The sequence below is a fragment of the Ipomoea nil genome, unplaced genomic scaffold, assembly GCF_001879475.1.
Source record: "Ipomoea nil cultivar Tokyo-kokei standard unplaced genomic scaffold, Asagao_1.1 scaffold3415, whole genome shotgun sequence".
NCBI lineage: Eukaryota > Viridiplantae > Streptophyta > Magnoliopsida > Solanales > Convolvulaceae > Ipomoea > Ipomoea nil.
In genome coordinates, this window is record NW_017619843.1 from 633,927 (window position 1) to 661,573 (window position 27,647).

General features: G+C 35.2%; 2 protein-coding genes across 6 annotated transcripts; one reads left to right on the forward strand and one right to left on the reverse strand.

The window, feature by feature from the left end:
* The first annotated feature begins 10,433 nt into the window (after nucleotides 1–10,433).
* Nucleotides 10,434–15,592, forward strand: LOC109171332 (probable RNA 3'-terminal phosphate cyclase-like protein). Of its 2 annotated transcripts, XR_002052578.1 has the most exons (7): nucleotides 10,434–10,696; nucleotides 10,806–10,955; nucleotides 12,651–12,832; nucleotides 13,125–13,300; nucleotides 13,874–14,090; nucleotides 15,092–15,481; nucleotides 15,546–15,592. XR_002052578.1 is itself a non-coding variant. In XM_019320411.1 (6 exons), exons 1-6 carry the CDS (start codon nucleotides 10,492–10,494, stop codon nucleotides 15,299–15,301), a joined length of 1,140 nt encoding a protein of 379 aa, XP_019175956.1. In that variant the 5' UTR covers nucleotides 10,434–10,491; the 3' UTR covers nucleotides 15,302–15,524. The 2 variants fall into 2 exon arrangements, 1 of the variants encoding a protein (XP_019175956.1); XM_019320411.1 differs by lacking the exon at nucleotides 15,546–15,592 and having other exon boundaries at nucleotides 15,092–15,524.
* An 812-nt stretch (nucleotides 15,593–16,404) lies between these two features.
* Nucleotides 16,405–18,818, reverse strand: LOC109171333 (3-dehydrosphinganine reductase TSC10A-like). Of its 4 annotated transcripts, none has more exons than XM_019320414.1 (4): nucleotides 18,163–18,818; nucleotides 17,391–17,538; nucleotides 16,805–17,093; nucleotides 16,405–16,612 (listed from the first exon to the last, which is right to left on the reverse strand). In XM_019320414.1, coding segments are annotated over exons 1-4 (978 nt in total). In that variant the 5' UTR covers nucleotides 18,703–18,818; the 3' UTR covers nucleotides 16,405–16,611. The 4 variants fall into 4 exon arrangements, with proteins under 4 accessions (XP_019175959.1, XP_019175957.1, XP_019175960.1 ...); XM_019320412.1 differs by having other exon boundaries at nucleotides 16,405–16,661; XM_019320415.1 differs by having other exon boundaries at nucleotides 16,405–16,661; nucleotides 16,794–17,093.
* Between the last annotated feature and the right edge of the window lie 8,829 nt (nucleotides 18,819–27,647).

The following is a 27,647-nucleotide window of genomic DNA, read 5'->3' on the forward strand; positions in this document are numbered from 1 at the left end:
ATCGTGTCGTGTCTAGTTTGATGTTTCGGGTACCGTTCGTAGGTTTATAAGTCTTATATATTGCATGCTAGTTGAATTGGTATCCCATTGACCTAGGTGGAAGAAGTATGAACCCCTTAAGACAATTCTTAGTATGTGAAGGATCACGCATAGATTTCGTTATACGCTTTCTCCCCCTTCCCAATGTGTTAATGTGGGTTGCATGTGCTTGCTATGTGTTATGTGTGCATGATACCCCAATTCGGTTGCGATCGGATTGGTTATTCCTGAGCTGCGGTTCAGAAGCTGGCTGTGGTCAGATTTACACTCTTGGGCTGCGGTCCACCGTTTGGTTGCGATCAAACGTTTCTACATGAGCTGCGGTTCATATTTCCTGGCTGCGGTCAGATGACATTCTCTTGGGCTGCGGTCCACTGTTTTGTTGCGATCAAACATTATGATGAGCTGCGGTTCATCGGTCGGTTGCGATCGACCCCTCCGTGTTGCGATACGGGGCAGGGTGCTGCGGGGCCGTGTCAGAGCTATATGCGCTGACCCTCATGTATGGGCATGCGATTGGTCCTGTGGCGCCAACAAAGTGTGCTATGTGATGAGATATGGATGAGTTGTGATTATGAGTATCTTGGGGGATGTGACTATGGGAGTTATGCTGGGGATTGTTTATGCTGGGTTATGATTATTAATTGTGCTCAGCTTTATCTGTCTTGCCTGTTGTGGATTGTATACGCTTGTTATATCTGTTGCTTGTGTCTAGCCTTATCTGTCGAGTCATTCCCGGTTTTAAAAGCTAGAGTTCGTAGGATATATCTTCATGCTCAAAATGGTTTTCGTATATCTATATATATCTCTATATGTATTGTATTTCAACGCGTTGGAGTGGGTTACCAGCATCTCTCGCTGAACAGATATATTTGGCTTTCAGGCACAGACGAGTAGATCACTGGAGCGCGCTAGAAGCTTGGGCGTAGCTTAGATAGTTTTCCCTTTCGGCCTGCGTGCCATGATTTAGTATTGATACTGATTGAGGATGTTAGTTAGTTAGCCTGTGCACCTGAGTTCTCTAGCTCAGGTGTGGCATAGCACCCCGTACTCTGATATTATGTTTTGGGATTTAATGAGATTTCACCTTTATTTTACAAGTTTTAAATATCTCGAAAATCCGGGGTGTTACACGGACGCTCCAACCTCACTGTAGGGCAAAGCTGCCCTTACAGCTAACCACATTCTCAACAGGATACCTCATAAATGGTATGAGAAAACTCCATATGAATTATGGAAAGATTATGCTCCAAACCTAAAATACGTCAAAGTGTGGGGGTGCTTAGCAAAGGTAGGACTTCCATCCTTTAAAAGACCTAACATTGGTCCTAAAACTCTAGATGCAGTTTTCGTGGGGTATGCAGAAAACAGTGATGCATACATGTTTATGTTCCTAGACAGTCGCTCTATGTGTGAGGCACGAGAGGCTGAGTTCTTCGAACATGTCTTCCCATTAAAACTAGCTCCAACTAACTACCTCAGAAAGAGGCACCTCTTCACTGCCTCCTCCTTCTCAAACTGAGAATGAGCCAGAAAGCCTAGGATGAGCAAGAAACAAAGAACTGAAACGAGCTTTGGGCCTGATTTTATTACATACATATCTGAGCTGAATGAGGTTGACGAGATTTCTGATCAGTTTGTATGTCAGCTAATCATAGAAGAGGAACCAAAATCCTTTAAGGTCGCTATATAGGCGCTCGGTTGATGTTGTTTTTTGGAAAGAAGCCATCCAAAGTGAGCTACACTCAATTAATTCTAATCATACTTGGGAAGTGGTAGACCTGCCCAAAGGGCCCAAACCAATTGGCTGCAGGTGGATCTTTAAAAGAAAACTAAGACCTGACGGGTCAATCGAAAGGTTCAAGGCTAGGCTTGTGGCTAAGGGGTACAAACAGAAGTTTGGTGAAGACTACTTCTGCATGTATTCACTTGTGACCAAAATAGCCACAATACGTGTGTTGCTTGCCTTGGCCTCATCCCACAAGTATATAGTCCATCAAATGGACGTGAAAACAGCTTTCCTAAATGGGGAGCAGGAGGAAGAAATCTACATGGATCAACCACCTGGATGCATTGAACCAGGGTAAGAAGGAAAGGTATGTAGACTTACAAAATCTCTATACGGACTAAAACAAGCTCCTAAACATTGGTATAAGAAGCACCATAAAACACTATTAGATCTGGGTTACTCGGTAAACAAATCGGATGCTTGCCTGTACTCGAAGGAGATTGAGTCCAGCACGGTTCTTATATGTATTTATGTAGACGACATGTTGATCTTTAGTTCAAACGTAAATGCAATAAAAGAGACCAAGAGGTCTCTATGAGATAAGTTTAACATGAAAGATATGGGGGAAGCTGATGTGATACTTGGAGTGAAAGTCAATAAAGAAGAAGATGGCTACAAATTATCACAGAGTCACTACACAGAGAAGCTATTAAAGAAATTTGATAGCTTTGAGGTGACTCCGGCACAAGCCCCATATGATCCGAGTGTGAAACTCTCAAAAAATACAGAGACAGGTGTGTCTCAAGAAAAACACGCAAAAATAATTGGGAGTCTGATGTTCTTAATGAACTATACCAGACCTGATATTGCTCTTGCAGTAAATAGACTCAGTCGATACAATCATAACCCCATATAAATGCCGCTCATTGGCATGCACTGAGGAGAATGCTACACTACCTAGGGTGTGCAAATTGCCCAAGAGCATAGGGCCTCAATTTCTAGAGGACCCAATATTTATTTTTTTAACTAGCAATTAAGAAAAAAAAAATCTACAATTAATCCTGAAACTCATCAGTTTTTTCCCCAAATCACTTCAAGATGTTTTTATTTTTTTAAAATTTTTTCTGTTTGTATGGACTTTGGAGATAGTAGGTTAGTAGGATTCTTATGGTTTGATTTTAAAGATTGCGCTTATACTTTTGGTATGACCTCATTTATTTACAAGAACGGAAGCACAAAAATCCAAAAATCGACCCTGTATCTAGCTAGTCCAAACAAAATGGCTACTGGAAGCATACAACTTACAACTTCCCCATAGGAACTAGGCATTTTATTAAAAGCTATGGTTTGTTGGCTATGCAAATGCGACATGAAACATGGGAGGTGTGTGTGTGTGTGTGTGTGGACCATGGTCCACGTAGTGATGTGTGGAAAATGAAACTAAGAAACATAGAGTTAATACCATCTGAGGTCCTCCGAGTATAGTGGTTTTGCCACGTTTAGTCCTAAACTTTCTAATTGACCATTTGTGGTCCTTCGACTTTCAAATTTAACCATTCGTGATCCAAGTTAACCACTCATGGTCCTTCAACTATTAAATTTTAACCAACCATGGTCCTTTCAAGAGGACCACGATTGGTTAAATTTCGAAACTTGAAGGACCATGGATGGTTAACTTGGACCACGAATGATTAAATTTGAAAGTCGAAGGACCACAGATGGTCAATTTGAAAGTTTAGGACTAAACGTGGCAAAACCACTATACTCGGAGGACCTCATATGGTATTAACTCAAAAAACATAGATCATTCAACAACGTACAATGGCGGACGTACAATGGCTGCCCCCACTGACCCCTCCCTAATTTAAGGCTTTTATACCATATAAATATAAAATTTACTAAAGATTTTAGTAGCCTAGTTGCTAGAAATCTTAGATTGTTTATGGTAAGTCATGGGATCAATTCCCACTAGTAGTGTATTTTTAGTTTGTTTGTTGGTTTTTTTTTTTTATTAATTTTATTTTATCCATTCCAATCCTATAGTATTTTTAGTTTCTTTTCTTTATTTTAACCCTTCCAATCCTTTAATAAATTAAATATTTTTTAAGTCTATTTTTTTGTGAATCATTTAGTTAATGTAGTCCGCAAGTTTATATTATACTTCATTGTATTCGAATTAATTTAGAAAAATTAAAAGTTGATATAACTCAAAGAAAATTAAAATTAAAGTATTTAGGAATATACTATCTTTTCTATTCAAACTATGTTATCTAATCAATTATCAATTATGTTTCATATATTTTATAGCATTTCAAAGTGTTTTAAAATTTAACCCTACCAAAGTAAGTTTCTTCAGACAAAATTGTGGAAGATGCAATTAATTGCAATTAATTGTTTAGTCGAGAGTTGCGGGCAGAATATTTTCTAGAAGAGTGCGTGTAAATTTATTTAGTTTAAACATTAACTTATGCTTAGTTTATGTTTGAATGTAGTGTTGATTGTTATTATATATTGTGTTGATATTATAAGTGTATTGTGGTATTTTATTGTGTTGATATTATAAGTGTATTGTGGTATTTTATTGTGTTGATATTATAAGTGTATTGTGGTATTTCATTGTGTTGATATTATAAGTGTATTGTGGTATTTTATTGTGTTGATATTATAAGTGTATTTTGGTATTTTATTGTGTTGATATTATAAGTGTATTGTGGTATTTTATTGTGTTGATATTATAACTTTATAAGTGTATTGTGGTATTTTATTGTGTTGAGTATTACTCGTGAATTATATATATTGTTGTATTTGAGTTTATAGTTATTAGTGTTAATTATTAGTTGATTTTAATTTAATTATTGTTGAATATTTATAGATAGATTAATTAATTGTTATTCTTTTTTGATAAATTTTTGTGTGCATTTGGTGAATTTAGAAAATTATGTACAGGTTGAATCAATAAAATTAGGTAATATTCAATTTTTAAATAAAATATTAAAAATATATATATAAAACCGCGTCACCCTCTCGGAGTCTCGGAGTAGGGTGACGCGGAAAGTAATAAAAAAAATATAAAACTTTTCGCGGCACCCATCATGTTAGAGGTGCCGCGGAAAAGCAATATTATTATTATCTTTTTCGTTAATTTCTGTTAGTTCACCGTTAACTTACTCATTAATTTCAATAAGAAAGGTCTTAGGTTCAAACCACATCTCAATCAAAGTTGGCATAATTAGTACTCTATTTTACTCTTATTAAATTAAATAATAATTTAGTAGCTATAACAAAAAATAATACTCCGTAATATATATGTATTTCTTTAATTTAGAATTAAGTGTCTACAATGCCTTTATTCAAAAAAAAAAATTATCCATTATCGATAAATTAAATAAGAGAAATAATTTCATAATTTCATTAGTTATATTGTCTTTATTTTTCTCCAATGTAAAAATTCTTTACATTCAAATTCATCAATTGATTATTTCACTACATTGTCTATTATCTTTTTTTGTGCACTATTTTTAATTAAATATCAAAGTTATAATACAAAATAATGTTATAAATTTATTTACCAAGCATTTTATTAATACCATGAAAAAATTTAAAAAAATTTAAATTAATAAAGCCAATTATATTAACTACTTGAGGGATTTGTTGACAAAGAGAGTATTCAAATCACACAACAAATTGAAGTGAGAAACTACCTCGCAATGTCCTTATTTGACAATCAGCAGTTAGCGGTTAGCGTTAGCGAATTATATTAGTGGATTTGACCAGCGAATTATATCAACGGTCAGTAAAAAGATATTTTAAAAAATTAGTTGTATAAATTAACATTTAAAATGACCTAAAGGTATAACAATAATAATAATAATAATAATAATAATAATAATAATAATAATAATAATAATAATAATAATAATTTTTTTAATAATAATTTTTAAAAAAAAAATATAAATGTGTTTTGGGGAAATCATTCTCAAAAACGTTAAGTGAAAATATTGTAAATTGCAATGTTTGTTTCAGTGGTTTGGAACAAATTGTTGCTTCAAATGGTTGAATAACCAAAACAATTTCTTTAATATTTTGATCTTTGGGTTACATCATATTTACCAATCATCCAATATCTTTGTGTTACATTATAATTAAAAATTTTAAATTTTTACTACATCTCAATTCCTTAAATTAAGAATTTCTTTATCCATAATAATTTATTCAACAATAATGGTTGAACTAAATGAACACTGAGCAAAACACTTAAAGGACTGGTACCGTTGATTCATTCATTGATCTTGTATATATGTGCATTCATTAAATATATTAGAACCCTTTGCAACAAAAATACGTGGTTACTATTTAAAAAAAGTTTAGTAACAATTATAATGAATATCCTATATTACATTGTATTCATATACTATGAATTACATATTTAAATAAACAAATTAGACATTAAATTACTTATGTTGAACTTCTCATATATAATCTTGCATTTATATACTTTCAAATATTTATTTAATTGTAAACATTGGGTAGAAAAAGTGACCGTCAAATTATTAAATCAAACGAATAGTTCAGATTGTTCAGATTTTAATTTTTCCTTGAGATTTCCTAATTTATCCTTAATTATATATATATGATTATTCGATCGGTTAACTTTTCCATTAAGCACTGTTAATTCACCATTAGTCTAATTCTAATATTAAAGTCTTAATAGAACTCTAACCACAAAAATCCTACTACCGGAATCTCCTCAAACAATATTAGTATATATTTAATATTTTATGCTTTAATTTTTATTTGCTCTCCCTTATGTCCCGTATATGGTTTCAACCATACCCATACAATTATTTTATTGACAATTATAATGAATCTTGACTATATTATCTTGCATTTGTAAACTTAGAATTACCAATTTAAATACGCAAATTCGACATTCAATTATCTATGCATGAACAATTCTAATATAATCTTGCCTTGATATACTTAAAATACTTATTTAAGAAAAAAAATTGGGCATTATTCCAATCGCGCAATGCGCGTAAAAAACTAGTTATAATAACAAATGAGAATCCGAGGCACCTGCAGCGGAGCAGGTACCTCGGATATTCTGTATTAAAAATTAAAAAAAAAAAAAAACATCCTCCGCTTTTCGAGTCACCCTTTACGGGTGACTCGGAAAGCGGAGGACTTTCACAGTCTCCAAGATCCGAGTCACCTATGTACAGGTGACTCGGAAAGTGTTTTATGGGAGGCTCTAAAAGCTTTTTTTGTACTAGTGATTTTTTCTTAGAAGTGATTTTTTTTTACAGGTGACTCTCCAAGATCTAGAGTTAAGTATGCCCCCACTCACATTATTTTCTGGGTCCGCCACTGACAACGTATATTGTCAAATTAAATTGTAGTATAATTAAAATTATACTTTAATATTGGTATAATGAAATTAGTGTGTGTGGAAAATGAAACTAAAATTCATATAATAACATATATTGTCAAATGAACATGGAGTATAATTAAAATAATACTTTAAAATTACTATAATTAAACTAGTGTGTGTAAAATGAAACTACAAAATAGAACTCATGCAATAATGTATATTGTCAAATAAAAATGTAGTAGAATTAAAATGATACTTTAGTATTGCTATAATGAAACTAGTGTGTGTAAAAAAATGAAATTAAAAACAGTACAATATTATCAAATGAAACTGAAATGTAATTAAATTGATACGTATTTTATGAACCACACGACTACATAGACCATGATCCACAGTAAAATTTGCTTTTAACTAGGCAGCCAACAAGTTGTGTAAAGCAACTTTTTTTTTGGGCGGTTTGTGGGACTGCGGAAGTTGTGCTACGTTACCTCTGCACAAACCTAACATACCCAACAAAGAAATTTTTTTCTAACTCTTCATCATCCAATACATACATAATAATCATCATCATCTGATCTATTCAATCAACATCAACAACTAGCCACCCTCCACCTTCTCTCCTTCCATAATAACAATTTTATTATTATATTGTAAAGTTACTTTCAATTTTCAGCTTTGTTTACTTTAAATTTTTTTCTTTGTTTTTCTTTTTACAATTTTTCATCTTGTGTTTTTCATTCTCTATTTTCTATTTTGTTTAAATATATAAGGAAATGTATATTCTATTGTCTTTTATCTCATTTCTTCAAACATTTTTTTAGAATTTTCAGTTAATTGTCCTATTTATTATTCATTGGTTGAAGTACATAAAAAAATTTTTCTTAACTTATTCTGTGTAAGAAATTCTTATTATTTTTAAATTTAAAATTTTTTATTTAATTTAATAGAATTTTATTCATTAATAGTCAATTAAATATTATAAAAATTAAATTGTAAATGATTTGAGTCAAATCCCATTTATGAACCGGCATAGGTTGGGGCGGGAGCTAAGGAATATATTTGTTGAACATTCATCTACAGTAATAATTATGATATGATTGAGTTGTAATCATCAATGTATTGAAAATTAATATTATTAGTTATATATTCGTGTGTATTTTATTATACTAGTCACTTAAGGGTGTATTCAATAAAAACTTTATAAATTTTAAAACTTTGGATAGTATTTGATTCAGACTTTATAAATTTGATTCAGAAGGTATTAAATTCTAATTTTAAGGAATCAAATTGGATAGTATTTGATTCAGACTTTTTAACATCACAAATAAAAGGAAAAGTTGACCTGCATATATCTTGTGGGAATGTCTTGAAGGTTCAACAAAAGGTCGTTGTACGTACTCACATGCATAAAGATAAAGAAAGTTCAGATTTATGTTTCATAACATATCTATCAATTCAAATAAGTGAAGGATGACTCAACATCAAGTGTTGAGACAACTTGTTGAAAATGAAAATCGCACAAGTACTACATACCCCGTACCTGATGACCATTGAATCTTTACATAGCTAGGGCCGGTTTTAGATTTTTGTGATCCCATTCTTGTAAATAAATGAGCTCCTACTAAAAATGCAATCTGTAAAACCAATACCGTAATAATAATAATAATAATAATAATAATAATAATAATAAGGTGGTAGTAAAATGTTTTTGTGCGCAAAGAGAAAAATAAATGACATATTATGGAATAAATTACAATTATAACAATATAATAACTATAATAACAATAATAATAACAACAAGAGTAAATTTCATTTTTGGTCCTACTATTATAAGGGTCATTCCAATTTTAGTCCACTATTATTTGCCTTGCCACATTGCGACCACTGTTATTATAAGTGTTCTACTTTTGGTCCACTGTTAAGATTTCCATCTCCAAGCCGTGTAATCCAAGGACTTTTTGGTCTTTTCATGTTTGTATTTTCTCCTTTACCTTTTCTTCATATTCAAGACTATGTTTGACTAAAAGCAAATGCAACCAGACCAAAATTTTATACACGAAGAAAAAATGTTAGACGAAGAAGTTTATGTTGAATAATGCTTTGTTTGTTTCTTTCTTTCTTTCTGCAATTCTAGGAATAATGCTAGAAGTTTACAATTTACATACACAATTTACATACTAAGTGTTCATAATTTAAATTGTGAACATTCAATTTATAAATTGTGTATTTTAGACTTGAATACACCTTACAAGGTGGACCGGGTCCAAGGTATAAATGTTGCACTATGTGAACTATGGTCCATTGTATAACAACTGAGCACAAACAGGTTGGGCTTGTTTGTTATTGGCTGAACCGTTCCTATTGTCAACTTAGTCCAAGATATTAGGCCTTCTACTAGTGACAAATTATTATGTGGATCTGGGCCCACTTTACAAGGTAGACTTGTATCTGAAAATACACAATTTATATACTGAATATTCACAATTTACATACTGAATGTTTACAATTTTTATATACTAAATGTTTACAATTTTATATACTAAATGTTCACAATGTTCATAGTATGTAAATTGTGAACTTTCAGTATATAAATTGAAATTAATACCCAATATAGATTTCGACTATAGTGATTTTACTCAATTTAGTCATCGATTTTGGTTTTATACAATTTAGTCAATTTGTTAAAAATTTTGTTAGTTAACTGTTAGAAATATGGTCCTAATGATAATTTCTTATCCTTCATCCCATTTGGGATTATTTATTCTTTTTCCCATTATTAAGATCCAAGCAGAAATGCAAATCTTCGTACTCAAATTTAACTAAAAAAGTTACTCCGTATTAAAAAAGCGTAGGCAAATACTTATTTATTTAAGGTTGAAAGTTATTTGGGGATGAAGATCTCTATTTCTGCGTGGAGCTTAATAATGGGAAGAAGAAGGAATCATCTCAAATTGAATAAGGGTAATATATTATCATTAGGATCCTATTTCTAACATCCAACTAACAGAATTTTTAACAAACGGACTATCATCAAAGTTGAGGACTAAATTGAGCACAAAAAGTCATTTAAAACTAAATTAAGTAAAATAACTATAATCAAAAATTATATTGAGTATTAACTTATATAAATTGTGTATTTTATCATAGATATACCTTGCAATGTGGACCGGATCCCTGGCATAACTATCCTCTAACTCTCTAAGGACAGGTCAATGGGTCATACTGTTTTTTCACAAAGGGCCCAAAAGCTCTATAGGGCATTAAACATTCCAAGTCCATTTTAACATAAATAAACGGAATAAACCTCGGCGTTTCCGGGAAATCAAGTCTCAGGGTTTTGGCCGCCGGTACAATGGGGAAGATATCATACATGAAGCTCAAGGGGAGCCAGAGCCTGAGGCTAAGGCTGCTGCTCTCCACCCTCTCGTCGACTCCAATACTCATCGAGGACATACGCGCCGACGCCACATGGCCCGGCCTACGCCCCCACGAAGTCTCCTTCCTCCGCCTCCTCGAGAAACTCTTCGACGACTGCGTCGTTGAAATAAACGAAACTGGTAATTTATTATGCACGGTCAGATTAATTCTTTTCGGGTTAGGGTTTAGGATACCTTTCGCGGATGTTAGTTTGTTGCTGAAAATCCACTTTTTTTTTTTGTTGAGCAGGCACGAAGTTGAAGTACAGGCCGGGAATAGTGATGGGTGGGAAACATTTAGCTCATGATTGTGGCGTCAATCGCGCTATTGGGTATTTCATTGAGCCTCTCATCGTGCTTGGCTTGTTCGGGAAGAAGCCTCTTAGTATTAGGCTGAAAGGTATTGTTTGCTTTTGATCTTTTTTCTGGGATTTTGTTTTCTGCTTCGTTTTTATGTTAATTGTCTGCTCGTCTTTGATTAGTCACACTCTTGTGATGGTATTATGATATACCTTTAAAAGTAAAAATAAAAATAGAAGAAATTTGAGAAGTTGAAACTATTACTCTGTACATGATACCACTTTAGCCTTTTCTATATATTTTTTGCACTGTGAAGAAATAAACTTAGTAACCTTGATAGTTATGGCTTATGGTTTTGGCTTATATTTGCCTTAAGCTAAGTAGGCATTTGGACTAAGCCACTCTTGTCTAGATGCTATGGAGTTTTCCTAGGCTAGGGATCATGCCATGAATTAACATTGATCAAAGAAGATGCTACTCAATGCCAATCCTACACTATTCGGTATAAACCTGTTCAGTTAGTTTTACCTTTTGGTCCCAATACTTTCCGGGTAAGACTTGGTCAAACAATCAGGTTCAAGGATGATATTGTTGTCCCCACGTCCTTTTAACCAAGAAAAAGCTTCTCTGACCGCAATAGCCTCCGCAAGGTAATTCAGGAGGCCGGCATTCTGTCTGAACTGGTGTTGGGAGGGATACCTGACCACTTAGCTAAAATATCCCGAACAGAGGTGGTCGATGGGTCGGGGGAAGTTTTACAACCCCAACCCGATTTTAAATACCCCGCATTAATCTCACCACGGGTTATCCAACTTTCTACATGCATGAAGTCAGCCTTACACGTGTTTAAGCTTTCTTCAGTTGTCGTTATGCTTCAGCAAAGTTTGTGCAATTCATGCTAACAAGATGTGATTTTTGAGCTAAAATTTACCACCACTCATATTATTGAAGGACTAATAATGCATTATTGCCTCAGTGTTTTCAATCGCTTAGTATTGTGAATATGCCTTCTCGATTGGGAAACAATTAAAAAGGGAATTCTATTTGTCCTCTCATTTTAGGCTAGTAGTAATGTTTGTCTAGCTATGTCTTGAGTTGGACTGATTTAATTTATGTTGAGTTGCTCAGTTTTAAGATGTTACAGAAATTTCCTGATGCAGTCTTTTAGGCACTCAGTGAAGAATAATGTTAAAATTAATATCAGAATTTTGCTGTAGTTTCACATGTTTCTTCTAGATAAGCTTGGCATGCTCTAAATTCTAAATTATGTGTCCTACAGAATTTAGTAGTCCACGGAATTTTTCTGGCTTGTCCTGATGTAATAAATTCCTTCAGTTTTTATATCTACTTGTAGTACTCAGTCTTGTAAGACTTTGAGCTTTGATTAGTTAGGAGGTTGTTGGTCAACAAGGATTTAGAAGTTTCTTAAATCATAACAGCCTGAGTTCTATGCATTTTGTCAACCAATCATTTCTTCTAGGTGCAATTTTTTCTGGTTAATGGATGGATTCCATTAACTTCTTCTAGGTGCAATTCCTAGAATGCTTTGACAAGATTTTGAGGTGATTGTTCTTAACTGTAAAGAGCGAGATATATTCAGAAACTGTGATTCTGCAAGCAGTAATTAATAGGCTCATATTTTGAAATTTTTTATTCTGTTTTTGCTTCCATAAATGCATAACTTATTGTCAGGTACCAATTTGGTTATAATATCTGCATTTTTTAAATGAGCATCATATTTGAGTTTTCTTTTTCATTTATAATTTGATATTTGAATGAAATCTTGCTGTTTCAGGGATTACTAATGACCCAAAAGACCCGTCTATTGATACCTTTAGATCAACCACCTTGCCTATTTTGAAGCTGTTTGGAGTTCCCTCAGAAGGACTGGATTTGAAAATTGAGAACAGGGGAGTTGCTCCCAATGGCGGTGGAGAAGTAATTTTGTCAGTCCCCATTGTCCAGGATAGTTTAAGAGTGAGTCTGTCTTGTTCGTTTGCTGCATTTTCTTTTCTCCTGTTTTTGAGAACAGTGAAGGGTGAATTTACTCTCGTGCACTGTTAGAAGGTTGTTAGAGGAGTTCTCCTAGCTAGTCATTTGAAATTCGAAATAAGTGGTTGGGGTTTCCTATTAGCTTGTATATAAGTGTAGGTTTCCCTGTACTCAATTTATTCACTGTATTTTTCTCTATCTCAATATACACTTCACTATTTTGAGTTCAACATGCACGAATTCACTATTTATCTTACCTCTTAAATATTGCTTTCAGGCAGTTAGCTGGACTGACGTGGGATTGGTGAAGAGGATTAGAGGTGTTTCCTTTTCTACCAGAGTGTCTGCGCAGTTTGAGAATACCATGATACATGCAGCTCGTGGCATCTTGAATCCACTACTTGCTGATGTCCATATATTTACCGACCATAAAGCTGGTGTACAAGCAGGAAAGTATGTTCATCTTCTCTACATATTGAACTTTTAAAAATTAGAAAGATTTAGGGGGCGTTTGGTTTGAACATGGGAATTGGAATCAAATACTTGATAATTGGAATGAGTTTTGGTAAAGGTATATTTGATTATTTGTATGTTTGGTAGTAGGCTGGAATTGGAATCATTACCAATATTGTTGTTTGGATATAGATAACCCTATAATCGGAATAAGGGTTAAAAAAAACAAAAAATAAAGGCAATTGATCCTGATTTGCTGACATCCAAAACACAAAAAATCCAAAGCACTAAACACAAGGAGTTAGCACACAAGAAGTGAGGAGGGGATAAGACTGAATAATGGGAATGATACCTTCATTTAATTAGGTAATGGGTTTTTTTAATTAATGAGGTATTCAAATCCTATACCTGTGTTGTTTGAAATTGTCAACCAAACAGTATGTATGACTTTTATTTTCATTCCTTGTTTCTAAACCCATGAACCAAATATACCCTTAATGCCTTCTCTGGTCTCAATTTTTGGCTTGAAATACCCTTTTTGATCTCATCCAAGAGATTTGATCTTAATTGCAGGTCTCCTGGCTATGGGATTTCTCTTGTTGCAGAAACTACTACTGGCTGCTTCATCTCAGCTGACACTGCTGTTTCTTATGCAAGACAAGAAGAAGATGCTGAGATTGGGGATGAAGATAGCATCGAGTTAACCCCTCCTGTAGATGTTGGTGAGCAAATTGCTTCCGCACTTCTCGCGGAGATTGAACAGGGAGGTGTCGTAGATTCAACACACCAGGTATTGCTCTAATGACATCTCTTGTATTATTCGTTTGATATTCTGTTGACATCCCACTTAGGGATGGCAATTTCAATATGCCTCGCGGATATCCAGTCAAATTCACTTCCCATGGATCGGGTTTTTTTTTGGGTGATATTGGGTGGTGGATCGAGGGGTGGGTCCTAAAAAATTAAACCCGTAGTGGGTTGGGTTGGATTCGGGTCTTATGTATAAAACCCACCTAGAACTCCACCCGACCCACCGCATGTGTGTGTGTGTGTATATATATATATATATCAAATAGTAAAATAAGTACAATTGTACAAGTATGTAGTTAGTTATGAAAGTTTTTATTAGCTTTTTACTATTTTTAGTTCTAAACTAATAAATTTATTTTAACAAATTAATTATTTAGTTATTATATTTGAATATTTCTATTCTTTTAAATAAAAATAATACGGAGTAATAAGATAATAAATGGTGGGTCCTCATAGTGGGCACCCGCACCCGTTGGGTTTGCAGCTGGGTTTTAAAAAAGTTCACCCGATGCAGGTTAGGGGTGGGGGTGGGGGTGGGGGTGGGGGTGGGGGTAGGGGTAGGTGGAGAAAGTATAATGTAGGTTAGGTGGTGGATGTAGCCCTTCCCGATGCACTCCCGACCCATTGTCATCCCTAATCCCACTTAAATCGTATTTTGTGAGTTTGGCTAAGCAATGATACCTCTGTTCAGAATGTCAGTCTAGATTGCTAGATTTAAGAGCAAAGATATAACTTGGTTCTTAACATATTCTCCTCCCTATTGGATTGCTTAGTAGTACAAAACCCCATATATAGTGTAAGATCAAGCTTTCAAATCAATTGCCTTTCTCGACCACCATGCATGGTGGTCGGAGATGAATGCTTGCCACTAAATAGTATTTGCCAAATTACTTCGGTTTTAAGTTTTACATGAGCCCCTTTTGTTTTATGTTTGTGCTCTCATGTCAAGAACATAAGCCAACCGTATTTTTTGCCTCACAGGGTCTATTGTTTCTTCTGTGTGCCTTGTGTCCACAAGATGTCTCTAAAGTTGAGGTCGGTAAGCTCTCACCCTATGCAATAGAGACTTTAAGGCACATCAGAGATTTCTTGGGAGTTAAATTCGTCATCAACCCAGAACCCTCGTCGGGGACTGTCATACTTAAGTGCGTTGGATCTGGATTGAAGAACATGTCGAGGAAGTTATCATGATGACCAACGGGGCGGAATGTATACTACTGAAGAAGGCCATGGCAAGAACATGGTTGTGTAATTTGTTACAAATTTTGTAGTATCTAGCTAGAGACCCCTTACCTTCCTTATAAGGGGTGGTGAGATCTTAGTTTTAAAGTTGTGCGCTTATAATTTCTTCAAATTATTATTTGCCCTCGTGTTTGAGTTGAATGTCGCAAAATCATCGTGGGTTTTTTTTGTTCGTTTTGTTTATTTTATCAAGTTGTAATTTCCGTTCCCAATTTGAGTATTAACGACGACCGGTAACTTTGGCATAAAAACAAGAAATGATAGAAAAATGATTGAGCCTCACTAGCAACGGGGCAATTTATATCGTGCACCAGGCGCGCATTGCATTGTGTGCCTTGATGCAAAACGACGTCGTTTCAATTTTTTTTTTTTTTTTTTTGAAATTTCGCTGCCCTGTGTTGGTTAATTTTTTTTATAAAAAAATCTCATGTTCAAAAATGTACATAATTTTATACTAGAATTTATATAGTTATATACATGAATGTACATAATTGTATAATAAAATACATATTGTTTTTTAATATCTTGATTCGGATGTACATAATTGTATAAAAAAACATGTACATAATTGTATAAAAAATACACATAATCACGTCAACTACCTACATAACTTACCAAAATGACATCGTTTTGGGAGGTGCGGGACACACAGTGCTATGTGCGCCGTGGTGCAAGATATAACGATTGTAGTAACGGTGTGGTGGGAGCTACCTCTCATCTGATGCGGGGTGTGCACAAATGAGAGGAGCTCTTTGTATGCAGTAAGTAAAAGTTTAGTCTTTATTGGCTAGTTGAATTATCATGATTTATTCTTTCACAAATTGTCCAGTTAGGGTGTGGGGCGCTTGGAATGGATGATTTTACTTTTTGTCACGAGCAATTAGAGACAACATAGAAATGGCAATATAGGTATGCATTTAAATTCCCTTAAGTATTTATAAATATTATCCATTAAATTTCATGATTAAGTTATATATACTAAAAGGCATATAGGAATCCAATTATGAAATAAAAACTCAATTAAATCCAGGAAACGTACAGAAGCTAAATGGTAAACAAAACAAAAAAGCTGATAACAGAACAAATTGTCAAATACACTCCTGCAGCATACTACTAAACTCACCATTGCTTCCTAGTTCATCAAATTCTATAGCTGTTAGCAAGAACAAATGGCAACAAGCTCCCATTTCCATGCTTACTTTGCTCGACTTAGAAGGATGAAAAGTAACGCTAATTATGATTGTGCCAATAAGTAAACCCCTAATAAAAACACAATAAAGCAGTGTTCGCTCAAGGGGCAGCAGCAAAACTACAAAAGAAAATAATAGGCAAACCATATAATCAATCGTGAAAAGATTTGAAACCCTTACAGGAAAATGCAATAAGACATTAATGCGGGCAAAAATTGTATTTGTATAGCTAGTGTATAAGGAGGACTTACAGTGTACTTACTATCTTTTCCTGTTAAAGTTTGCAATACACTGATACCAATTCCACTGGAAGCATAGAGCTGCAATGCGCAACAACCCTGCACCAATCACCTCCACAAATGCCATTAGGAATGATCTTTGAGGAGAAAGACCAGCGGTTGCTATAGACAGTAAGAATCCCTCAAAGTTACAGGGGACTACAAAACTTCCAGATTTGATCCCATCCACAGATTTCTGGGCAACTTCTTCAGCTTTCATCGAACCAGAAGATGCCGCTAATATACTGGTAAGCTCTGGCCTCCTTTTGTTCTCTGAAGGATGATAAAGAGTATCACAGAAAAGTTGGTTTTGACACAAAAAAAAAACTTTCAAGTATCAAAATGACTGCATCGTCTGTCTTAAGGATACCAATTTAGATAAGATGATAATATAAGAGCTCAGGAAGTTGAATAAACGCTATGGCATGCACAAGAAGTGAATAAAGCATTCCTACAGGTAAAAAATTCACACGTACATTTCCACACAACGTGTTTTACAGTGCTTTATGATATAGGAACACACAATGTGCTGAATAAATCATGCAGCTCATAAATAAAGTAGAAATGGACCTTCAGCAAAACCAGGAGTTTCAGTATCTGGGGGGAATATAAGGGACACATGAATATCATCACCAATAATCTCCTGCTGCAGTGCCTCTGCCATACCCCTGAGACCAAACTTGCTAGCTGAATAAGCTGTATAACCATAAATCCCAACCTATCCACAGAAGAGAATTTTACCCACTTAAAAATAAATCACAGAGAACATGAAAACCAAAAAATGATAAGAATCAAGAGTGAATCAGAATGAAAGAGTAAAGTTGTTAGTCAACCAGACTCTGTGCCTAATATAAAACTGGATTAATGGGGTACAGGTTTATGAATTAGATAACACATTCAGTTACTGTACTCAGACTTCTCAGTAGACACCAATACACCATCTAGGGTTCTGAGTCTAGTCTGAGGCAAAACATGGCTAACGGGTCTACCGTTAAGAGGCAACACAATAGGAACACCCACTATGGTTGGAGATCAACACGGCTATCGCTTCCGCTCATACAAGGTTCCTACTATTGTCTCATATTCTCTTGCTAGATTATTGGAAATTATGGAAGCTGGAATTGTGAGACCTAGTCAGTTTTGTTACCAAAATCCCCTAATACAAATCAGTTGCAGACCAAAATTCATGTTATTTTATACTCATCATATCAGTTAAGTTCATATGCTATAGTTGGAGTTCAGAAAACAGCTTTGACTCAAGACTGAACCCAAAGAAATTGTCTAAACCACACTTTCATAGTCAGTAAAAAGCCTAATCGGAGCTAGAGGTAGATGCCTATACCTGACCCGCTTGAGAAGACATTATAGCAATTGAACCGGGTCCCCTCTCTGCTCGGTTCTTCATCCCCGGCAACGCCGCTTTGATCAAATGGAAAGTTCCGATCAAGTTCACATCAATCATCAACTTAACCTCCTCCAGCTCCTGCGTATCCAATTCCTGGGGAATGAACACTCCATGGTTGCAGATCAGAACATCAATCGGTCCGGCTTCCTCCACGGCCTTCTTCACGGCTTCGTAGTCCCTCACGTCGGCGCTGAAAGCTGCGACTTCGCAGCCGGTGGCGAGCCGGATCTCCCGCTTGGCGTCCTCGAGCTTGCTGGTTTTCCGAGCGAGGATGGATACCTGCCTGGCGCCTTCCGAAGCGGCTCGGTGAGCCAGAGCCAAGCCGATGCCACTGGAGCCGCCGGTGATGAACACATGGCGGTTTTTGATTGGGATTCTGACGGGGCGTGGACGGACAATGAGAAATAGGAAGAGGAGGAGGAGAGAGAAAGGGATGACGGTAAGAAGGATAGGTAAAACCACACTCCACTCCGCCATTGATGAATACTTGTAGATCCTGTAACTAACAAGTGGACGTTAACGACTACTCCGACTAACCTAGGAAATCAATAACCTTGCGCGTAGAGATCTACGCCATTTTTTTTTTTTTTTTTTTGATTTAATTACCAAAATGGTCCTTTGACTATACTAAAATTATTAATTTAGTTCTTGATAATTTTTTTTGACCAATTAAGTCCTCAATTTTAAAAATCTTAATCAATTTGGTCCTCCGTTAGTTTTGTCGGTTAACTTTTGTTAACTTAGGACCAAATTGATAAACTTTCTATAGTCAAGAGACCATTTCAATAATTAACTTTAGGTGTGAATAATTCAGTTTGATTTTTTTGAATTAAACCGTACCGACCATTAAAGTAGTTAATCGTACCGAACGATTCGGTTAAAAACTGATTGGAAATACCGTTTGATTTTATTTTAAATATAATAATAATAATAAAAATAAAGGAAGTACGGTTCGGTTGAATGGTAAAGGAGACATCAAGAGATTTGAATTTACTTCTTTATTACTACTATTATTATTATTATTATTATTATTATTATTATTATTATTATTATTATTATTATTATTATTATTATTATTATTATATTTTAAATAAAATCAAACGATATTTCCTTTCGGTTTTAACCAAATTGTTTGGTACGGTTAATTACTTCAAAGTTTGGTATGATTCGGTTTGAGAAAATCGAACCGAATTGTCACCGTTAAAGTTAATTATTGAAATGGTCCCTTAACTATAGTAAAATTATCAATTTGAGGACTAAATTGATTAAAATTTTTAAAATTGAGAATTTAATTGGTCAAAAAAATAATCAATGATTAAATTAGTAATTTCACTATAATCAATGGACCATTTTGATAATTAACTCTTTTTTTTAATTTTTCTCCTGTGATAGTGTGATTGGATTGTATGCCCTGGACTTCATTGAGTATTCCACCAATCAATTTGAAACATCTCATTAAAAACAAAGAGAAAAAAAATATTTTAACTAAAATGAATATTAAATATAGTGAGAAAATAAAGTTTTCAAATTTAAAATTAGTTATAGTTCAGTAAGATAGATGATCTAGCAGAGTTAATTCCACGAAGAGGTTCTTTGTTTTTGTGACAATTCTAAATTTAGTTTCAGATTATCATTTTTGTCATTTAACATTTTAGACTATTATTTATTGGACACTTTTAGTCCTTCTCATGACTTTTCCTATTTTTAGAAAGAACATTTTTGTCTCTTCATATTTTTTTTTTGTTATTTTTTCGATTTCAGTCGGTTTAATTGGTTCAGGACTTTACTAAAAACCATTTGAAAAATATGATAACTAAAAATCAAAGGTTACATAAAGTTCTAAATCAATTAAACAGGTTGAAACTAGAAAAATAACAAAAGAAAAATAAGCAAAGATAAAAATGCCCTTACTAAAAATAAGAAATGTCATGATATGGACTAAAAATGTCCAAAAAATAATAATCTAGGATGTTAAATGACAAAAACAATAGTCTAAATTTGGAATTGTCACCAAAGATAAGAGATAGTATTAATTGACTCATTTAGCTTATCATATTAGCTATTTGTATAGTATTAATTGATTATATGAGGAATGTTTGATCAATTAATTATCTAATCTTAGCTGACCTTATAAAGACATAAATAAATTGTGTTATTTATTTAACTTTTAAATTAATTTTACAATTTTTTGTTATTATTAATTATTTTTAATTACTATTTTTTGTTTTACTATTAATAATCCTCTATTATAATAAAGCTAGACATTTTTTTTAGAAGAAAAATGAAGGACTGTATTAATTAAGATCCGAAATTAGTACATCAGAAATAAAGGGAAAAAGGGACATGAAAACTCTTCGAACAGTCAGACTTGGATAAGGCTTCTCTAGCAAGTAGGTGGGCTACCTTATTCGCGGACCGTTTAGCAAACAAAAAGCTAACATTAGTAAAAGTATTAGCTATTTCCCTAATATCATGAAGAATGAGATCGAATGAAGAGATTAAGCCATGATGATGAATATTCTTGGCAACTTGCAGGCAGTCTGTTTCCACTTGGATGTTATCATACTGAAGCGTCTTCATCCACTTTAGCGCTTCTCGAACACTAATGGCTTAAGCTTCGTTGGGCTTATAGAGGCAGAAGACAGGGAGGATCCTGGCTGCAACAAAGGTACCCAGGGAGTCACGTAGCACAAAGCCTAGGCGAACATTTCTATTAGTCTGATTCGTAGTCGCGTCAACTTTCATCTTGAGAAACCCTAATGGCGGTTTTATCCATGGTACAGAAGCCAAACTGCTCGATGAATTTCAATGGAGGTGAAAGTAGCAGCTCTCCATTCCTATAAAAAGATTGAGGCACTTTGGCAGATAGTAGAGGCAGATAGAATAGTTTGATTCCAGATCTTTTCATTACGGGCCTCCCATAATTTTCTGCATATTGCAATAATAGTACATAGCTCTGTATCAGTCTTCATAGCAAAGTAGAATTTCTAACCAATCAAGAAAGCAATTACCAATGAAGTTGTCCATGCCATCAGTCTTAGTTCGAAAAGGCTTGATTCAAGCCTCAAGTTACAGAAATAATTTACAAAAAGTTGCTTTATGTCATTTTTGAATGCCATAATGGAGCTATTTACTCCTTCAACCCTATATAAGAAAGAGTTGGGCAGCAGATTTTTTACACAAGAAAACCATATCATTTTCAGCCTCAAAACTCTCTGCTTTTACTCCTTTCTTAGCCTAATTGTGTTCATCCCATTGCTCTAGTTCGCCGGATTCCTTGTTTGGGTGCTCAAACATTGAATCGTAGCACATTTTATCCTGGGAAACCTAGGCTACAATGTTCCTAGCACTTGTGGGAGGTAGCAAATAAGGTTTTAAGGAAAGAGTGATTCACTCGACTTGTGCTAACCACCTACACCAATCCGAACCATATTCCTTCACCCTTTCCTTCCCAATTTTCTGTAAAATAATAATCCTTATTTTGTAGGATTATTATTGGATTTTATCAACGAGATATCCAACGATCTTAAAACCTTATACCTCGTTTCCCCATTGGTTTTTGTCTCCTAAATTCCTTGAAGAAATGGAGGAAAATGTTGTTGCGGACAACAATGGTGAGAACGGAAACAATGTTGCGAATTCCTAGGCACCACTAGTGAACGTAGGTTCACAAGATGGTGGGAGCACCGAGGGATACATTCCCATGACTCGGGTACCTTTGGTACCGAGCGGAACGGCTAAAAAGCCGTAGAAGTTCACCGGTGTCGGATCGAACTTCAAGAGGTGGCAACAAAAGATGTTGTTCTACCTACAAACTCTCAGCTTTGCAAGGTTCTTGACCGAGAAGGTTCCTGAGTTGAAGGAACAAGATGCTCAATCCATGATGGCGGTTGGCTATTGGAAGTATTCGGACTTCCTTTGCCGAAACTACATCCTAAACGAAAGATAAGCACATCAAAAGCGTTGTGGGAAGACTTGGATCACAAGTATAGAAGTGAGGATGCCAGCGCAAAGAAATTTGTGGTTGGCCAATTCCTCGACTTCAAAATGGTTGATTCCAAGACCGTGCTAAGTCAGGTAGAAGATTTGCAATTAATCTTCGACGAGATCCGTGACGAGGGTATGGTACTGAGTAAAGCCTTCCAAGTTGGACCCGTGATCCACTTGTTGCCTCCAGGTTGGAAGGACTTCAAGAACTACCTTAAGCATAAGCAAAAGGAGATGAACCTGGAGGACATGATCCAGCGACTCAGAATTGAGGAATGGAACATGACGAATGATAGGAGAGTTATTGTCATTGATGGCGCTAAGGCCAACGTTGTGGAGCATGGTAAAAGCTCCAAGAGGAATAAGAAGGACAAGCGAAAGCTAGGTCCGAAAGGAGGCATTACCAAGAACAAGTTTCCTGGTACATGCTACAATTGTGGCAAGCCTGGCCACAAGGCATCTGAAGGTAAGGATCCAAGGAAGAAGAACAAGAGTTCTGAAGCTAACATTGTTGGAGAAAGCAGTCAGAAGGAGGTCGAGATTAGCCTTTCGGCTATGGTGACCAAGGTGAACCTCGTGGGCTCTAATCCACGTGAGTGGTTCATCGATATCGGTGCAACCAGGTATTTGTGTTGCAACCGAGAGATGTTCAACACCTTTGAGACCATTGAGGGTGAAAAGGTGTGGATGGGAAACTTTGCTTAGTCTGCTGTGGAAGACATGGGCAAGATGGTTTTGAAGATGACTTCTGGGAATGAACTGACGTTGAACAACGTGCTGTATGTTCCAGAGCTGAGGAAGAATCTTGTGTCTGCCTCGCTGCTGAACAAGCATGGGTTTCGCATGGTGTTCGAGTCAGACAAAGTAGTTTTGTCTAAGTTGGGATGTTTGTTGGTAAATGATATGTAACTGATGGGCTTTTTAAGCTCAGTGTAATTCTTGTTATCAATAAAAGCAAAGTTAATTCTGTTTACTTGCTTGAGTCTTCCAATTTGTGGCATGGTAAACTAGGTAATGTTAATTTTAATTCTATACGTAGATTAATTAGCATGCACCATATTCTTAACTTTCAAATTTACACAAATAACAAGTATGAAATTTTTGTTGAGGCAAAACTAATGAAAGTACCTTTCAAATCGATTGAAAGGGAAACTGAACCACTAGAATTAATCCATAGTGATTTGTGTGATTTTAGATCGATACAAACGAGAGGTGGTAATAAGTATTTTATCACGTTTATCGACGATAGCACACAATACTGCTATGTGTATTTGCTTAAGAGCAAAGATGAAGCCGTTGATAAATTCGTTCTTTATAAGAATGAAGTGGAAAACCAACTTAATCAGAGAATTAAGAAGGTTAGAAGCGATCGAGGTGGTGAGTACGAAAAACCAATTGATGACTTCTGTGCAAGTGTAGGTATCATACACGAGCGTACGACACCTTACGCACCTCAATCGAACGGTATTGCCGAACGAAAGAATCGTACATTGAAAGATATGATGAATGCCATGCTTATAAATTCGGGCCTACCTCAAGGTATGTGGGGTGAGGCGATTTTGAAAAGTAATTACCTTTTAAATAAGGTACCCCACAAGAAGCTCGATAAGACTCCTTATGAGCTGTGGAACGGTAGGAAACCTTCCTACCAATACCTGAAAGTGTGGGGGTGTCTTGCCAAACTTTTGGTGCCAACACCTAAGAAAGTAAAGATAGGTCCTAAGATGGTGGACTGTATCTTTATTGGCTTTACACATAATAGTAGTGCGTATTAGTTCTTAGTACACGAGTCCCATAATCCGGACGTACATGAGAACACGATAATTGAATCAAGGAATGCATATTTCTTTGAAAATGTATTTCCTTGTAGGTCATATGAGGGACCAAGTACGTCAAAATGAACATTTGACGAAACTGTGGATAATGATAGTAGGGAATCTGAGAAAGAACCCGAGCTCGAGCCGAGACGCAGTAAGCGGGAAAGATTTGAAAAATCATTTGGTCCTGATTTTCTAACTTTCTTGTTAGAGCATGATTCGGGTACTCTAACTTGTTATTAGAAAATGAACCCGATTTTCTATCTTGTTTGATAGAGAACGAGCCTCGAACTTATGTAGAAACCATGACTTCTATGGAAGAACCTATAACACCCCACTTTTCTTAAACTTTATTAACAACTTAACCTTGAAAAATAAACTAAGCCAGTTGAATAAACTTACTAAACAAACTTATGAGAGGTGTCACCGCCACAATCACCCTTCACGGTGATTGCACAAGCAAAGGTTAAACAAGCTAAACCATTCAAGTCTTACTAACGTTAAAACAAACTAGGGGATAAGTCCCCGGTGTCCAGCACCATCAAAACAAAAGGGAAAGTCAACTACAAGTCTCAATACTACAGTATATACTTTTGGAAAACATTTTGTTCACATACTTAGATCAAGTATTCTCAATCACTTAAGCAACAATTAAACATGCTCAACAGGGTTTCTATACGCTTGCAACCTAATTATCAAATAGGTATGCTTTCTCAATTACCTAGCTTATCAACAATCTCATACTTTCACATTCTTGACTTATCATGGCAATATATACTGATCATACTCAACTGGTGGTTAATAATATACTTATACTTTAACAAGCAATCTCATGCTAACATATATCTCAATAAGCAAATCTTATGCCAACATATACTCAATAAGCAATCTCATGCTAACATATAACACAATAAACAATCTCATGCTATCATACAACTCAATAAGAAATCTCATGCTATCATATAACTCAATAAGCAATCTCATGCTATCATATAACTCAATAAGCAATCTCATGCTAACATATATCTCAATAACCAAAATCATGCTATCATATATGAATGGAAAGCAATATAATGTCATGCTTCTTATCTCACTTCTATGCAACACGTGCAAATCATTTAATCATGCAATAAGATGAACATGATGCTTTAGCATAAGTATAGATAGATATACGTATACACTCTTTTGTAAAAAGAATATTTTTTCTGTGGAGGTTTCTTAGAGTCACACTGTGTAACACCCCCGATTTTCAACAACTTTTAAAACCAAATAAAGCTTAGAAAAGGGATAAAGTCTACTCATTAAGATTAAACAAGGCGGAAGCTAACTAAACAAACCGGAAGATGCTATGCCACACCTATATCAAACATAGTTGCACAGGCAGATACTACAACTACAATAGTCTAACAAATCAACTACTTAGGGTCACAGGCCTTAACAACTATTAAAGGAAGAGATTTATCTATCTACAGGCCACTAGCGCGCTCTCCAAAGCTACCCAACCTGTAAAGCAACAAATAGAAATGGGACGACGCCCGGTCAACGAATAATGCTGGTAACCCACCAATACTTGTTAAGTATCATATATATATATATATATATATATATATATATATATATATATATATATATATATATAATCATTTTGAAATGAGATATAGTATATATCACTTTAAAACCGAAATAGAGATCAACACAAGACTCTTGCACTCACAATAAAGATAAGGGAACACATCCCAATACGTCAAGAAGTACAACGACACTCAAGAACCGCTCAAGGCGTAATCTACCATCACACAGTAGATTATCACCCGACATGCATAACACAAGAGAATAAGGACACAACCATTGGCAACACATGCCTTTGTGACAACACATGTCACAAATAAAGAAATACGCAACAACGGCTACACAAGCCTTCGTGACATCACCCATCACGAATGTAGATACCTTCCTTATACCCGGTTCCAACCTTATGGTTACCCCCAACCTTATGTCTAGTTCCAACCATTACCTCCAGGACCCTTGTACACCAAGTCCAACCTTTTCCCACTGAGGACCGTCGTCCCCATCCGCCAACAATTCCACCAATTTCATAGTACACACATGGCAACACATGCCTCCCAGGCCCAACCTTTTCTTCTTTCGGCTACACCATTTTGTTGTGGTGTTCGTGCGGCAGATAACTGATGTAGAATTCCTTGAGAATTGCAGTAAGCTTGGATCACTTGATTCACGAACTCAGTTCCACGATCAGTTCGGATTTTTGCAATTTTCAAGTCTTTCTCGTTTTGTAGTAACTTAAGTAATTCTGGCAACTTTTGCTCCACTTCATTTTTCTTTTTGAGAAATACCGTCCATGTGTACCTGGAAAAATCATCAACAACAACTAGTGTATATTTCTTACCACTTAGACTTACAGGGTCTACTGGACCAAATAGATCCATGTGTAGTAGACTTAGCGGTCTTGTTGTAGATTCTTGAGCTTTGGATTTGAATGATGACTTGATTTTCTTTCCTCTTTGGCAAGCATCACATATTTGATCTTTCTTGTAAACAATATCGGGTAGACCTTCAACGAGTTTGTTTCTTGCTAGCTTGTTGATGGTCTTGAAGTTTAGATGATTCAACTTTCTGTGTCATTCCCAACTTGTTGCATGTGCGTTGTTTGCTAGTAGACATACCGATTCTTTTGTCGTGTTCCAATCAACCACATACATATTTTTCTTCCTTTTTCCTTTTAGCACAACTTCTCCCGAGGAATTATTCTTCACTTGACATTTGTCTTTGAAGAATTCTACTAGATATCCTTTGTCACAAAATTGACTTGTACTTAACAAATTGAATTTTAGACCTTCAACAAAGGATACATCTTCAATTTTTAAACCATTGCGAAATATTGTACCAATTCCTTTGGTTATGCCGTATCGTTCATTTCCTCCGAATACGACTTTTGGTCCTTCGATATTTTTAAAGTCCACAAGACTAGATTTATTTCCAGTCATGTGTCTAGAACATCCACTATCGAAGTACCAAATTTCCTCATTTTCTTCATTTTCATTTGCCATAAGACACATGTCCTCGTAGGATGAGTCGTTGAAGATACTCATGCAAAACATTGCATTGTTATCTTTTGAGGTGTCACTTTCATCACTTGAAGATTCCTTTGACTCACTTGTCTCAAGTGGGTCACTAATAAGTGCTTTTCTTCTCTCCTTTGTAAATCTTTTATCTTTGGTCTTGAATTCTTCCTGTTGAGAGTTAGAAATATTTGTGTTTTGACTTTTACTTACCTTGGGGTGTGGACAACTTGCTGCAAAATGTCTAGGCTTTCTACAATTGTAACACAAATTTGAATCTTCCTCAGCCATTTCTTTCTTTAAATTCTTTGTTGCATTCCACGATTTTCCTTGTGAATTTTTCTTGTAGTTGCTTCTCTTCATGAATTTCCTAAATTTCTTGACAAAGAGAGCAAATTGATCATTAGGCAATAATTCAACATTTTGTACTGACCTTGAAGTTGATGGTTGCTCGGTTATGAGTGCATTGTTCTTTTCTTCATGATCTCCCTCGATCCTTGATTTCATCTCAAACTCATAAGCTTTTAGATCACTAAAA